This window comes from Apaloderma vittatum, unplaced genomic scaffold (genome assembly GCF_000703405.1).
Source record: "Apaloderma vittatum isolate BGI_N311 unplaced genomic scaffold, ASM70340v1 scaffold16949, whole genome shotgun sequence".
Taxonomy (NCBI): Eukaryota; Metazoa; Chordata; class Aves; order Trogoniformes; family Trogonidae; genus Apaloderma; species Apaloderma vittatum.
Genome location: NW_009735993.1, coordinates 15,808 through 31,639, shown reverse-complemented (window position 1 = coordinate 31,639; position 15,832 = coordinate 15,808). Strand labels below are relative to the sequence as shown.

The window sequence follows — 15,832 nt, the reverse complement described above, 5'->3', positions numbered from 1 at the left end:
GTACACACACACATTTATTAATTTAAGAAGCCTTGTTGCCAAGGGATATTCACTTGGCCAAAACATCTACAAGTTAAATTTCATCCATCTCCAGCGAGGGTGCAGTCTTACAGTATGCAATGTCCTATTTAGCTGCAGCTAGAAGTTTGGCGACAGCCTCATGTACCCCTCAGTTATGAGTTTCATTGCCTTTTGGGGAAAATAACGTTGCTTGTTTGCTGAAAATGATCTCTGTAGAAACATTTTCACCTTGATCAAGCAGCTGGTGGCATGACAGCCACAACTCTGATATTAGAAGGATAGGTACAGAAACACCTAGACAAAAAAGACAGTGAAACAGTATCTTATGAGCATATTTGAGGAAGTGGATTTTTTGTAAGATAGGTTAGGCACTTAAGGAAAAACCATAACCTCTTGTCATAAGGATATTTAGGGGGGGAGGATTTTTTAAAAAGAAAATCATGTTAGGAACTCGAGAAAAAATCATAACATCTACGTAACTTCTGTCCAAAAATATTGAAAGAAATGATAGCTTCATCAAATGTACTTTCTGATGGACTATCCAGTAAGGAAAGCCTGGGAAGCAGAAAATGCACCATCTCCATCTCGGATGAGAAAGGAGATTGGACAGCACACCCTTACTCTTTTCTCAAACTATCGAAAAAACGGTAATTAAAGACAGAAGCAAATGCAAAATGAGCTAAATGACATGCTGGTTTACCAATGGTAGACCACATCAAACTATCCTAATGCATTTGACAAGACAGCAGATTTTCCAAACAAGACTATCTTTGTTATATTATCTTGAGATAAGTACTCTTTTTAGCTGCTACATGAGGCTTGGTTAGTTTTACTGGAAAAGAAGATTATTTACAGAGGTGAGAGGTACATTGGTAACTATGAAGCTGGAGGAGAGGTACTAGTCTTTAAAGTTATTTTTTAATTAAAATTCTCATTTTCCAATTCTAAAGTTGTTTTTTTCTGCAGTGGTGGTAACTCAAAATTGTGATGTTTGTCTTGGAGCAAAAAAATAGAAATGTTCTAATAAACTTTCACCTTCACCTTTTTTTAAAAAAAGGAAAAAAGTTCTAGTGCTCTAGCACTGTTACAGTTAGAAATCTCTGTCATTAATGCAGGGGAAAAAAACATACCAAAAATGGATGAACTTGAAAGGTGGAGTATTAGAAATGAGCATAGACTTGCCCTTAAAGGCTAATGTTAAGAAATGTGGACATAAACTTAGAGCTCATGGAGTCAAAGAGAAAGAAGCAGACGGATCAGGCACTGCCTGATTTCAGGGTGGCCATAAGCATGCAGTCAGCACGCAAAGCAAGTATGACCTAAAGATGCATGACAAAACACATTTGCAGTCGAGACATAAAAATACCAAATGCGCTACAAAATGCCTTGCAAAGACTCATGTGGAATACAGTGTAGATCTAGTCGTTCATGTTCAAGAGAGGTGTTTTTCAAAAAGCACTTTTCAGCAAAAAAACCTGTTGGTTTAGCAAAGTGGAGGACAAAGGAGAACCATTGTGGAGTGTTAAATACAGAAGGCAGATTTTGCACGTAGGGAGATGGAACCTGTTCCTTTCAAGTAAAGGCACAGTACTGCTGGGAGAACAAACTGATTAAAACTTAGATCAGAAATCCGGAAAAAGAAAAATTATTAACCATCAGTGAAATTCTTAAGCACCTTTCCAACAGGACTAAGCATGCCTCAGAAAAATGTAGTGAGTGTGTGGAAAGAAGTGCCTCAATACCTGTGGGAAGCAACCACATGGCATCAAAATACCCGAGCCCACAGAACTTCAGAGCCACGGACGTGCCAGGCTGGGTCAGCGCTCAGCCAAGCAGCCCAGGGATGCAGCTCAGATGGAGGCTGAGCAAGAGGAAGGAGCACAGCGAGCCAGGACGAGGAAACCCTGAGCAGAGCTCAAAGAGCCCGACACAGAGGCCAGTTCGGAGCAAAGTCCTGGCTGGCAGCGGCTTGCAGCTACGAGCAGGCAGCCTCTGCTTGTCGTCCAGTTCTTGCCATAGCTAAGTCATCGGGCTTTTTGGTATTTGTTGAGGCTGAGTCACAGGTCTACAGTGGCCCATCCTCCGTATGTTGAAAAAAACTCCCATCACAAAGGATGCAGCTAACTGCTCATGTCTTAGCATTCAACTTTTTTTGTTTTTGTTTTTTTACTGTATGAAATTTAAGGAGAGTCAATCAGTAAAGTACGGATCAGGAAATTCTTTTTTAACTGGGAGAAGTTCAAATATTATTAGAAAACACAATTTTTCTGCATGAGATGCTTTAAATTACTGCAATTACTGATACTAATTACAAGTGGGCACACATGTGACAGTATTGACAGTAGTTAAAGGTATTATCCAAGAGACAGAGTAAGATTTTTTTAAATCATTATCTTCTCAAACCAATAATCAAGAAGAGCATTGTTGCTGTATTTGGAAGTTGTGATTAACTTTACTAACTCCAAGAGAGCTGCTGGAAAGGTTGGGATCAGAAGTACTTTTAAGTACTTCAGTGAACTGGGCTATGAAGATAACAAACATTTGAATGCCTTTGCAATTACCAGGAGGATGTAACAGAAAAATACAAAGCCTTTAAGACTCAAAGCCCTTTAGCCTGTAGTTTATTCACTTAATTACTGCATATACCTACAATGTATGTATCAAACTGGAATATACTTACACTGCAAGTTTTCATGGCTACAGTTAAGGTTGTAAAAAACCATTATTAGACTTGTGTTAATCCTCTTTCAGTTATGAAACCTCTTTTACAGGTTCCAAGGAGAGTGATTTGCAGAATATACACACACAAAAGGCATCCCCCTCTAGCTCACCAACCAAACAAAACATATCACAGATCAACAAGACTAGAATTCCTGACATCTCAGGAGAACAGTCACTGCACAAAGGTGTACGGTGAAGGAGAAATTCCATATTGTCTTCTGAAATCATAATCAGAACTACACAAGACTGCCTTAAACATGTCTGTGGTGGAAGTATTCTTGCCTATGTCGCCTGACTTAAACTACAGCATCCTCAATTACGTGCCCTTCCGTAGGATATTTAGATAAATGACAAAGGTTAGAACTCATAATTTCCCTGATTTTGGACCATAAGTAATGACAGTGGGATGGAATATTTTAAAATATACAAAATATATATTAATGTATGCTGCATAATAAAATACATTCATCTGAGACTTATCAAAAAATGTGGAGAATTCTAGTTTCTTCATTCTCCTCAGGAACTTCTGTGCGTATTTAATATGTCCTCAATACATACCAAAAATCCTCCTGTTTTTGAGTTCTGTATCAGAGTCAAGCCAAGGTTCATGTCTTCCTTTATCTCAGTCACATTTGGAATATTTATTAAAGCTGAAAAAAAGAGAAATTATGTAATGACAGAATAGTAAGTAAGACGAAGAAGCAATTTAGTAAGTTAAAATTCCTTCGTGAAAGCTTGAGTTCTCAGAATCCAAGACGTCTTTTCCAAATGGCTGCATACAATTCTGAGACAAAAGAAACAAAAGCTAATCTTTGTCAAAAATTTGCTAACCGTTAACTACAGACATGAATTAAGTCTGGCCATTTAGAGTGCCTTCCCTCAAGAGAGGTTAAGGTAAAAGACAGGAAGAAACAGTGTACCTATTAAGTATTTTTGGCTGGCTGAGTAGTTGCAGCTGAGCACCTGCTTTTACATTTTTCAGGACACCAGGCCTGTCTGATCCAGTGTCAGCCTTTAGACAAAAATCTGGAAGGAGAGGTGGAGGACAGAAATGCTCCACACCACCAATAAATATGAAGTAGGCATGTCAGCACACTTGGCTGCCCCGTATTTTCACTGTATCCAACAGCAAATCCCCTTTTATACTTCAAACACACAGACGCAGGAAAGGCTTCATATCCACTCCTCTGCTTGTCCCTCAGCCACTCCACATTCCCAGGTGCCCCTGGGCACAACAGCATGGACCCCCCCACCTGCCTCACACCTGGACCTGAGGCCACCCTAGGATGGCTGATGAAGTTTGCTAGTAAGTTTGCTAGTGAACACACACGCACGCACCCACCCACCACCCCTCCACCCTGGTTTGGCAAAGATATAGACACTCACCCCCCAATAGGCTGCACCAGCCCCTGGTTTTGAGACACACAGCATTCCCACCCCATGGCTAGAGGCTAAAGATCCCAACAGCTCCAGTAGCTCATGGTGAGACCCCAGCAGGTCCAGCAGCTGGTACCACAGGCCGGGGCACCCACGGCTCTCACACAAATCCAGTGGCAGGCATCATTTTTTTAGTCACATGAAGACACACGGGTCTCACCAGAAGCTGGCATGGAGTCCTTCCATCACAGACACACACACACACACACACACACTCTCTCTCTCTCTCTCTCTCTCTCTCTCTCTCACACACACACACAATAGAGACTATGTGGAGAGATAATTAAGAAAATATATAATAAAATTAATTGGTGTGGTATAAAAAGAATGAAAACCAGAACGACTGCAGCAAGACGTTCTTTGTTACAACTTACCTTGTAAATTCAATTTCCTACATGTGGTTTTGGATGTATCAACAGGACATGCATAGATGTCCCCAGTTCTGTTAGCAGGATAACCACTCCATGGTGAACCAACCAATAACCTAAAGGAACAGCAGCTTCATTAGGTCTTATGATACTGGAAAAGTCCAGCAGCGTTATTGCATAACACACTGGAGATAATAGGTAAGCAGCTTTTATCATATACAGCACCAAAGACACTCGGAAGTCTTCTTCAGAGCTGTTTGGCAGCTTTACTTGCACATTAATTAATTCACTGGATTCACCAGGGGCAACTTCAGTGGAGAAGCCTCTGGGAATTAGGCTACCCCAAACATGTGTACCGCAGTTGCTGGGACATTTTGTGGCAGTGTGAGAAGAAATACCACAAAGATACTAATACATACAGACGCATGCACATTTAGAAATACATACATTGGAGACTGAGAGACAAAAAAATTTATTATCCTATCAGTTAAGTTCAGTTAAGTTCCTTTTAACTGATAAGAAGCATTTCCTACAGGATCTGCTCAGCAACTTGCGTCTGAGCTTGAACACTACCACACCTTGCCAACACTGAGTCAGAAAGAAAATACTGCAGGTGACAACAGTCTGCTGCATGAAATATTTAATCCTGAACAAGAAAGTTAAGACTTAAGATAACTTGTGGCTACAATACGAAGTGATTCACTGTCTCTGACGCATTCCATTGTCTGCCATAGGGTTTCCCCTCCAATATCTGCTCCTCAAGACCCCTTTATTTTCATCTGAAAGCCTTTACAAAACTGTTTAATTCACCTCCTGGGAATACAGCTTAAGAACACCTATCTTTCAGCACAGAACTCTGAGAGAATGAAACCACCAGACAATATATGGCCATGTAGGGCTGGAAGAGAAGGTGACTCTTTTATACAGTTATTATAATGTGCAGTGAAATAAGGATAAGGCAAAGCATGACCATAGCAAGATGATCTCAGTTGATAAGAAAACAATGACATGGCTGACTAGAAAGCAGGAACTGTGGACATTTCCTTCAGAAGGTACATGGCATTCCTTTGATACAGAACAGTTTATGGTAGTAATTAATGCATTTATGGAACAGTAAAAGGACAAGTAATGGGACAAGAAATACGGAGATTCGTAAGAAACCATCTTTTTTAGTTGGTCAATATGTTGTTATAAGAAAAAATGTCATCCTCTAAAATTTTACAGGTAGCTAATGCAAATGCCTTGCACTATGAAAAGAAAGTATTTTACAAAACTATTATCCTTCAAAGTAATTCATATTTATTATATTAACTTTCCAGGGATCATATGATTTTACTGCTGCAGTTTTATAATTAGTTTGCATAAAATGGCTGCGATAAAAATACATAATTTTAGATGCACAAGCAAGAGTTTGTGTCACCTCAATTAAACACAAACTTAAAAGCACAAATTATATTCTATCAGCTAGGTTTGGGGTCACTTCAGATTCTACTTTCCATGTGTAGGAATATTTTAAAAATACCTACCCCCCTTCTCAACTACCTTGTTGAAAACACTGATTATGCAGGCAGCAGAAGCAGGATTTTGTGTACTTTTAGCATCTCTAAACCTGCAATTCAGGTTCATATAAATACCTCTCTGTATAAAACCAGTGTATGTTACACTAGCTGTGAGGAAACAGAATCACAGAATCACAAAATGTCAAGGGTTGGAAGGGACCTCAAAAGATCATCCAGTCCAGCCCCCCTGTCAGAGCAGGATCACCTACAGTAGGTCACACAGGAACCTGTCCAGGCGGGTTTTGAAAGTCTCCAGAGAAGAAAACTCCACAACCTCCCTGGGCAGCCTGTGCCAGGGCTCTGTCACCCACACAGTGAAGAAGGTTTTTCTAATATTTTTGCGGAACCTTCCATGTTCCAGCTTGTACGTATTGCCCCTTGTCCTGTCATTGGACATCACTGAGAAGAGCGTGGCTCTGTCCTCCTGACACTCCCTCTTGACACATTTATAAACATTAATGAGGTCACCCCTCAGCCTCCTCTTCTCCAACCTGAAGAGACCCAGCTCCCTCAGCCTTTCCTCCTAAGGGAGATGTTCCACTCCCTTCATCATCTCTGTGGCTCTGTGCTGGACTCTCTCAAGCCGTTCCCTGTCTCTCTTGAGCTGAGGGGCCCAGAACTGGACACAATATTCCACATGTGGCCTCAACAGCGCAGAGTAGAGGGGCAGTAGGACCTCTCGACCTACTAGCTACTCCCCTTCTAATACACCCCAGGATGCCATTGGCTTTCTTGGCCACGAGGGCACATTGCTGGCTCATGGTCATCCTGCTGTCCACCAGGTCCCCCAGGTCCCTTTCCCCTACGCTGCTCTCCAGCATCAGAAACCTGCCCTTTCCAGATCAGAAACCTCTGATCTTCTCATTATTTTCTGAAGATTATAGCCTTTTCTGAACAGTGGAAGTCAACACCACCATAACTAAGGATCAAATTACCAGAGCTCATGAGAAGCTACTGCCATTGGTCACATGCTTAAAGATGATAAAACCTGCAAACATTTGCAGTGACACAGAGACCTGGGACTGATCAACAGGGACTGACAAGTGGCATACATGGTGTTACGGTCTACCCCCTTATTAGGTACTACAGAGTTAATTAGAGTTATAAAATGCTAACTGAGCTGATGGAGGAGAGAAAGTGCTAACATTTTTTTTGTAGAAATAGAAAACAGTTTTAAAAAGGATGGCAGCAATGCATGTGTAACATCTGAAACTGGAACATTTTTTCAGGATTAATTGTAAAGCATTGCACTGTGTACTTTCATGAATACTTGTATGCTTTTTCTGAGTTTTTCAGAAGGAAAATGTATTTCTGAGTGTCTGCAGGAGGACAGCTACTGTACAAAGAATGACCTTAATGGATCGTGGAGATAGCCCCTGCACCACTCTGTATAGTCATGAAAGTCACCGAAAACTTTCATGCTGCACTGGTATCGCTCTGCAGCTGTCCTGAGCCCCCAAGCACACAGTTTCACTCACAGAGTGGGAACGAGAGAAGGAGCCACAGCTGTCCCCAAATCCAAGCCTAACTCCAAGCCCAGCTCCAATACTCACCCTTGCCATTGGCATAAACTAGAGACAAACATTATCTGCAAAGTTTAGAAAAAGGCATTCTCCTCCTCTCAGCTGTGGCCAAAACAAACTTGATTTTGTCTTTTGTTTAGCTCACTCCTTATGCTTTACTGGAAGTTACTTTACTACCTTCCCCTTTGCTGTATTAACCTTCCCTGTAGTGTTGCAGGGCCCGTGAACTTCATTGCTGTAACTATGCTGTAGGCCGAAAAAATGCCACTCCATACACAGAATTTAACACTTAGAACTGACTACTGCTGACACTGTGATACTCAGAAACGAACAGAGCTATTAAATCCCTTCCCTTATTTGACATAACTACTCTAACCAGCCATCAATAAGCTCCTTAGAAAAAGCTATTAACCGGATTCTGCGTAGCCTAGCCCTCTACTTTTAATTGACAATCTTAAAGGTCCTAGGAAATAATTATTATTTCTCTTGCATCCTGAGCCTTACTCAAGCTTAATATTAGCTTTAATCTGTATTAGAATCAGCAAGTCCTACTTGCCTTTGAAAATTATCAGAAATCATTACAGTAGAGTTACATAATACCACTCTGGGAAAACGTGTATGTATCTTTCTGAAACATCAAAAGTGAAGAAAGCAAGAGCATATCTGGCTAGGATCCTGCTAACTAGAAAAATATTTTTTACTGACATTAAACAGGATGCACATGAAGAAGAGTGATGAAACAGGATGTATCAGGAAAGAATGCAAGAAATGAGTACTAGAATACTTGAAAACACTTGTTTCCAAATAAACTGTATCATGTAGAGTGTATTAATTTAGTGTCTTTTTCAGCCATAAGTTAAATATTTATTTTTACAAAACATCCTTATGTGTCCTTGTAGGCTGTCACTATAGTGATCGGCATGTAATATTGCCACTGATTTTATTATTCCACTTCTTAATCGGTCTTCAACACTGTATACAAAGCCATGGAACTACATGAAGTCAAATAAAGTTCAGCAGCAATACCACACAGGCTGCAGGAGTGGCAGATCAAAGTGCAACAGGAATTATTTCTGGGAAATTACACCATGACAAAGCTAGTAACTGGCAAAGTGTGATGTAGCAGAAAACAAAACCAGAATTCATGGTGAAGGGCTGAATTCCCAGCTGTTGTCAGAGCACATTTAATGTTTTCTGGTTTCTTTTTTTTTTTTTAATTTTCATGCACTTGTTCTTTAGTGTGTTTTATTAAGCACAAAGATAGCTAACAGGAAATAGGAAAATAAAAGTAGAAAGGACCTCTTAAATCATCTGGCCCTTTTCCCTAGAATTACAGGAAGCAATGAATAGGTATGAAGACTAGAAAACCCTTCATTCTTATAGGTGCTTCCCTGCACACCTTATCACCATCTAAAAACTTTTGATCCTTTGAACAAAAGACTCAAGACTTCAGGAACAACAGTGAGCTATGGCAAGTGAGTTTGACTGACAAACTTGAAAGGCCTAGAAGAAGGGAGCCAAAGCTGCTCCTCCAAGCAGGAAAAAGGCAAACTGTAGGGCATTCAGTCGAGAGAAGCAAAAGCTGGGCAAAGAACTCAACGTTAGCAGCACTGGCACTGAAAAGATGGAGCTGTAACAATGGCAGCATTTTGTTCAAAAGACAAGTTGGCAGAAATTACCCTCCTCATTAAAATCAGGAGGCTTTGAAAATGTATTGATTTCAACAGAAGTTGCTGCAGAAATATGTCTTTTCAGCAAAATATCTTATTAGTCTGAAGAGGCAACACACCACTTAATGAGAAACGCTGTTGCGCTTTGACAACTAGTGAGCAATATGCAGTGAGTTTTAAGAACTATTTAGTAGTGCGATGATTATGTGATAAATCAGTACAGGCAATGCATACTAAAGTGTCATTACTCACACGATATGGAATGAAACAAAGTGTTTTTTAAAAGAGAAATCCCATAAGATAAATTCCAAAACAAAATTCATGAATTCCAAATCCTAAGCATGCAGACAGAACTGAGCAAGGTGCTGCAACTTGGTACCAAACGGTACCTCAACAGCAGACTGATTTCAGTTCTGTTGTGGGATGTATTCACAGACTGAGGACACATATGGGTACAAAAAAGCTACCCATTTAATAGCTATTCGGACTCCCCAACTGACAAAGATATAAAACCAAATCTCAGCATGGAGTAAGTGTTGTTATCTTTGGAGAATGTACTATCAGCTGCTGCTCAGGGCATACACATTCAAGATGAACTTAACAGGGTACAAGCCGCCTTTCTAGAAGATTACGTTTATAAAATAGCAGAGAATTTGGTCTCAATTTAATGTTCAAATGCAGATGATCTCATGACAGGGAGAACCAGAGCGTAAACTGAAAGATGTTTCTGTTGTGGCTAATTACTTGTGTGGTGGACTGGTTGAACTTTTCTAATTGATGAGGTTTTTTGGTGTTCACAATTTTCCTTGAGTTCATTAAAGAGCTCCTGTTTTGAAATTCCCACCAAACATCATGAAAAGCTTGAGCTGTGCAAGTTTGTCCTTATTTATGAGCATCACATGCCATCAATGCCCATCAATGCACACCAGACCAGCGTCCAATTATTCTGGATCATCTGACTCTACACAAAAAGGGCTCCCTTGCTGGTTTGTGTCATGGCTTCCCAACACATACCAGCCCCCTCTATAGCCCTGCACTCCTGGTTGAACTGTCTTCCCTCTTCTCCCTGAACTCATCTACAAACAAAAGCAATAGCATATTAATGTGTGCAGTGCCAATTCTAAAAAAAAAAATAAATCTCCTTTTTATCATTTTATATGGCACTATTGCCTCAAGCGATGCACCTCACAGAAATACAGCTGAATAATATAACTAGCATCTGCTGTTTTTTCTGTATCTCTCCTTTCTGCTCTCTGAGAAAGAACAGGACAATTTTTTAAAGCTCTATTTAATATACCACAAACTGATCTTATTAACAGAAGCAAAGTCTGCAAAGTGACGAAATTTCTGCTGTATCTCAGATGCTGGATAACCTCTCCCTTGGAGAGAGGTGCCACCCCAGCAGTGTTTGATGTGTTGAGCAGCTCCACTGTGCCCAGTTTTCAAACGTATCACATTCTTGCTGAACAGTGACAGTCTCTTCATAAAAGCATATGTATTTATATGTATATTCATAAATGCTCCCCTCCAACAGAAAGCAGTGTCCTGATGTTATGCAAATCTCAGACTGTTTATCTCGCTCCTACTTCAGCCATGTCAAGAAGCTCTGCACATGGACTGCAGCCTCTGCATGAGTGTTGTTTGGCTAATTTGTTGTTTTTATCTGTTTTTAAATAAAGCACACAAGAAAAAGCTCTGTTGTCCCAAGAAAAAGAAAATAGCCTAGCAATGAGGAGAACAAGAGAGCAAAACATGACTGACTTTTTTTAAAGCTTGTCTAATGATTTTTTGAGAGGGAGACTGAGAAGAGCTTTTCTTCACTGAAGAGTTTCTAACAAGTCATGGTTACTTGAACAAGAGCTGATAAAACTGCCCTGATTTAGGGTCAAACACTGTGCAGTGAATGAACAAATGACCAAGTGGCCATCAACAAAAAAGGTTTCCAGATTTATAGTATTCATATACTTGAGAGAAGATAGGAAAAGTTAATCCAAAGGTACCATTTTTCCCAAACTCCACTACACATTATCCAAGAAAATGGGTGGTTTTTTATCAGAAGTGGAGTTTTTATATCAGAAGGAAAAATAAAACAAGGAAATACAAAACATAAATTGCTTGAGTAATTCTGGAACCTAGTCCTCCTGTTGCAAGCTTACAGAAAAACTTATAAGAAGGGTAAAACACAGGACATAATTTCTTCATGTATAAGCCAAAGCATTCAATTCACTTCAGGCAGGCATTCATGTTCGCCTTCAATGGCTTTACACAGAAGATTTAAAAAAAGAAAGCTTTGACCTATGGGTGACTAAACACGTAATTAAAACAGGCAGACACACAGTGAGAAGCTACCATCAGGCAAAGAGCAGGGGTAGGTTGGAAGCCTACCCAAAGGAGGGAAAGGAAACACTGAGCTCTTAGTTCGGAGGACACACTTTGCTCTTATCTTACTTTGCCTCCTGGTCACTGGTGGCAAACACTGTAACGCTGGCGATGCCGTGAGATCTAGATAGTCTTACATCTTTGTATATGCAACCAATTGCTGCTGCACAGTATCTCTGTGGAGGGCTATGCATAAATGGCTCACTTACCCCAGTATTTTTGTATGGACTTTTCCAAACTTTAACTGTAAAATACATTTGCATACACATTTCCAAGGATTTTGACAATTTACTTTCTTTTTACTGAAAAAAAGTTCAGTTACTTGCTATTCATCCATCACCAATTAAGCAAACATGCCAGTTTGCGGCTATTTTGGTTCTGACATTTTAATCTATGGAGAATGACATATCTAAAAAGTTTTCTTGGATTATGATAACGTATATCATAGAATGGCATAGGCTGGAAGGGACCTTAGAGATCATCTAGTCCAACCTCCCTATAACTTGTGTGACTTTACACTATAGACTTAAAACCATGTATACAAAACTTAACCACTTAAAAGTAGCTGAGTACCACTGAACTATTTATAGACATACAGTCCTTGGCATGAAAGACACCTTAAGCTTTGTGGCTGCTGAGATGAGGAAACAATGTTTTCCACTAAAGAGGCTTACTCTGGGTTAATATTTTAAAGCAGTTTTTGAAACCAATCTTACTAGAAAAAATATTTTACTAATTAGTCATCAAGCCCAATGTTGTGGCAACAGTGGACTTCACATCAAATTTTATGGCTAAAGAGATACAGTGGACACGAGGCCTTTTCTAGGGCTCTCTTATTATATACATCCAAAAATGCCATCTTACACATGAAGATATTGAGAAGTGAACACTTAATATTGTATTAGACACAATACAATATAAATTTAAGTTCACTTAATTTTAATATTAATTAGAACTTCCCAGCACTAATAATTTGTTTTAACTCAAAAATGTTAAAATGGAAAAATATCCAACATATATGTTACGTATAACAATAATGCATAAAATGTAGAATTATTAAAAAACAAGTTGTAACATCTTTTCTTTTAAATAGACATACAAAAAACTGTTCAATCTGCTTACCATTTGCCTTGCTCATTTACAAACTGTTGAACTGCATATCCAAACTGCTCTCTTGACGGACCAGAAAATATTTTTGCTTCTAGGAGGCCAGCGTTGTAGGCTTCACAGCAGTTATGAATAATGCCTGTTAACAGAACGATTACGGTTAGAACAGAAGCAATTAAAGAAGAATTTTGATGCCAGTGAAAAAGGCTCTTCATCTGTGCCAGCTCCCCTGACAGAAGAAAACAAAACGTAGCCTTTGACACTTTCAAGAAGAAAACAGCCTTTTTACCCATGTGCCCATGCATAACGCCGGCCTAGCACTCTACAATATTGTGGACAGAGATCAATGACTCTATCGCTGTTTGCCTGAACAGGAGTTCCAACATTACTAATGACAATGTTTTAGCTGAAGGAAAGCAAGAAATGTGATTCAGACATCTGTTATTCTTCTTTACCTTAAGGCAAAGTTAAGCTTATGGCACGACAAATACGTCAACAGCCTGCTGAGGCACATTAGAATCATAGAATCACAGAGTGGCCTAGGCTGGAAGGGACCTTAGAGACCATTTTAATTCAGCCTCCCTGTCATGGGCAGGGACGCCATAGAATCATTTAGGTTGGAAAACACTTCGAAGATCATCAAGTCCAACTGCTAACCTAGTAATGTCAGGTCCACCACTAAACCATGTCCCTAAGCACCACATCTAAATATCTTTTAAATACTTGCAGGGATGGTGACCCAGTTCCCTAGGCGGTCTGTTCCAATGCCTGACAACCCCTCGAGTGAAGAAATTTTTCCTAATACTCAATCCTAACCTCCCCTGGTGCAACTTGAAGCCATTTCCCCTTGTCCTATCACGTGTTACTTGGGAGAAGAGACTGACCCCACCTCACTACAGCATCCTTTCAGGTAGTTGTAGAATCATAAGGTCTCCCCTCAGCCTCCTTTTCTCCAGGCTGAACAGCTTCAGTTCCCTCAGCTGCTCCTCATAAGACTCATGCTCTTGAGCCTTCATCTTTGGCTTTGTTGCCCTTCTTTGGACACACTGCAGCATCATAATGTCTTTCTTGGAGTGAGGGGCCCAAAACTGAACACAGGATTCAAGCTGCAGCCTCATCAGAGCTGAATACAGGGGAACAACCGCTGACACAGGCCAGGATGCTGCTGGTCTTCTTGGCACCCTGGTAACACTGCTGGCTCATGTTCAGCCAGATGTCAGCTAAGACACCAAGATCCTTTTCTACCTTGGCCCATAGATCCAGCCTGTCCAGATCCCTTTGCAGAGTCTTCCTATCCTCCAGCAGATCAACACTCCTGCCCAGCTGGGTGTCATCTGCAAGCTTACTGAGGGTGCACTTGATCCTCTTGTTAAGATCACTCATAAAGATATTAAATGGAACTGGCCTCAATCTTGAGCCCTGAGGAACATCCTTTCTGACCGGCTGCCAACTGGATTTAACTCCACTCACCACCACTCTTTGGGCCTGGCCATTCAGCCAGTTTTCATTAAAATGAAAATGCACTGACTGTAAGTGCTAATACTGCTTTTATTCTAGTGTCTATCTGCACCCTAATGTTTGAAGCACAGGTACAAAAATCACATTACCTACTTCAGAAACCCTACATTTTTGAGTCATTTCATTATCACACCATAAGCTTTTGTTTTCAGTCCAAACAGGCTGAACAGTTTTCCAAACAGGAAAACTTAGGAATACAAACATGCAAGCTAGAATTGCATTAATAAATCATGACACTTAATACTAAAACTTCAGTTTGCTGTCATGGTATTAATTGGTTTTTATTGGGCACTGCATACCTAGGAATAAGGTTATGCAACTCCACGCCGTTTTGGGGGGAATCAGCAGTGTGGGCTGGGGATAAGGCTCTTAAGTATCATGAGTTTTCAAGGCATAGGGGCCCACTCCTCATTCATAAAGGACCTAATTTCTTTCTGATCAAGAGTTGTAGGTGGACATCTAGGAGAATGCCCACTACTGAAGGGGAAGCAAAAGGGCTGGAGTCCCCTAAGAGCCCTGAGTAGGTAACTCCTCCCCCAGATCAGAGGAAGAAGGACTAAGGCTGAGAAACAAGCTACAGCCCATCTGAGGAACACCTTAGGGTACCTGACAACTCTCCAAAAATGGCAGTGATAGAAGAAATCACGACCTGTGGCTGCACTGTGCAGTTACTGCCCGAGGTTTCCAGGTGAGACAGGTTCAAGAAGCTGCTCAGAGGTTAAAAAAACATCTCATACACCTCTCCTTCCTTCCTGTGTGCCCAGACAGAATTAGTTTTATGTGCTCTACCCACAAAATATGCCTGACTACAGTTATTCAGTATGAGTCATTGTTTAGTAAAGTGGCAGACTATATGACAATGCCTTACAACAGACACCATCTAAGGAGGATGTGCTGACCTTTGGTATCTTAAAAATATAAGCTTAAAATCTAAGTGTTTCTATAGTTTTGATAGGAAGAGAGCTTACTCTTGGTATAACGCTCTTACAGGTCCCAAAATGGGCTCTGGAAGAGGCATTAACAGGGATTATATCAGCATAAAATAGCCCATCACAGTAGCTTGGCTGCAATAGTAATAACAATAATAACATCATGGTGAGAACATAAAAATCATGACTGCAGGTTTGTAGGCAAAGTTCATGACGTGAAAAATTTCAATGAATTTCGAACCTTTGAAAACACAAGCATTACTAGCAGAAGACTAAATATGACTCACAGAGTTACTACTTTTTTACTACAAACTCAAAACAGGAAATCGTATATCAGTTATTTCAAACAACCACTATCTACAGCTGGCCTCTGGAAAGCAAGCAATCACTCTTAGCTAAAAGTATAGTTCCTTGAGAAACATCCTTAGAGATAAATATGTTTCCTGACTCATGTTATTTAAGGCTGGAGAAAAGAATGTGTAGAGACATATCACTCTGTGTTTTGCAATACTTTTGACACTAAACACAACTACATATATTCATAGCTCAAGTCTGGGTTTTGAGAAGTGGTAGAAGAGCAGCTGAGAGAGAGATTGCTTA

The 15,832-nt window shown here is 40.2% G+C and overlaps 1 protein-coding gene across 1 annotated transcript in view; it reads right to left on the bottom strand.

The window, feature by feature from the left end:
- Window positions 1-13,090, bottom strand: part of ITGA2 (integrin, alpha 2 (CD49B, alpha 2 subunit of VLA-2 receptor)) — a 34,430-nt gene extending 21,340 nt beyond the window's left edge. Inside the window, exons 1-3 of the mRNA XM_009876818.1 lie at window positions 12,801-13,090; window positions 4,554-4,663; window positions 3,301-3,392 (exon numbers count right to left, since the gene is read on the bottom strand). Of these exons, the coding sequence (XP_009875120.1) occupies window positions 3,301-3,392; window positions 4,554-4,663; window positions 12,801-13,090 (492 nt within the window). The remainder of the gene's footprint in view (window positions 1-3,300; window positions 3,393-4,553; window positions 4,664-12,800) is intronic.
- Between the last annotated feature and the right edge of the window lie 2,742 nt (window positions 13,091-15,832).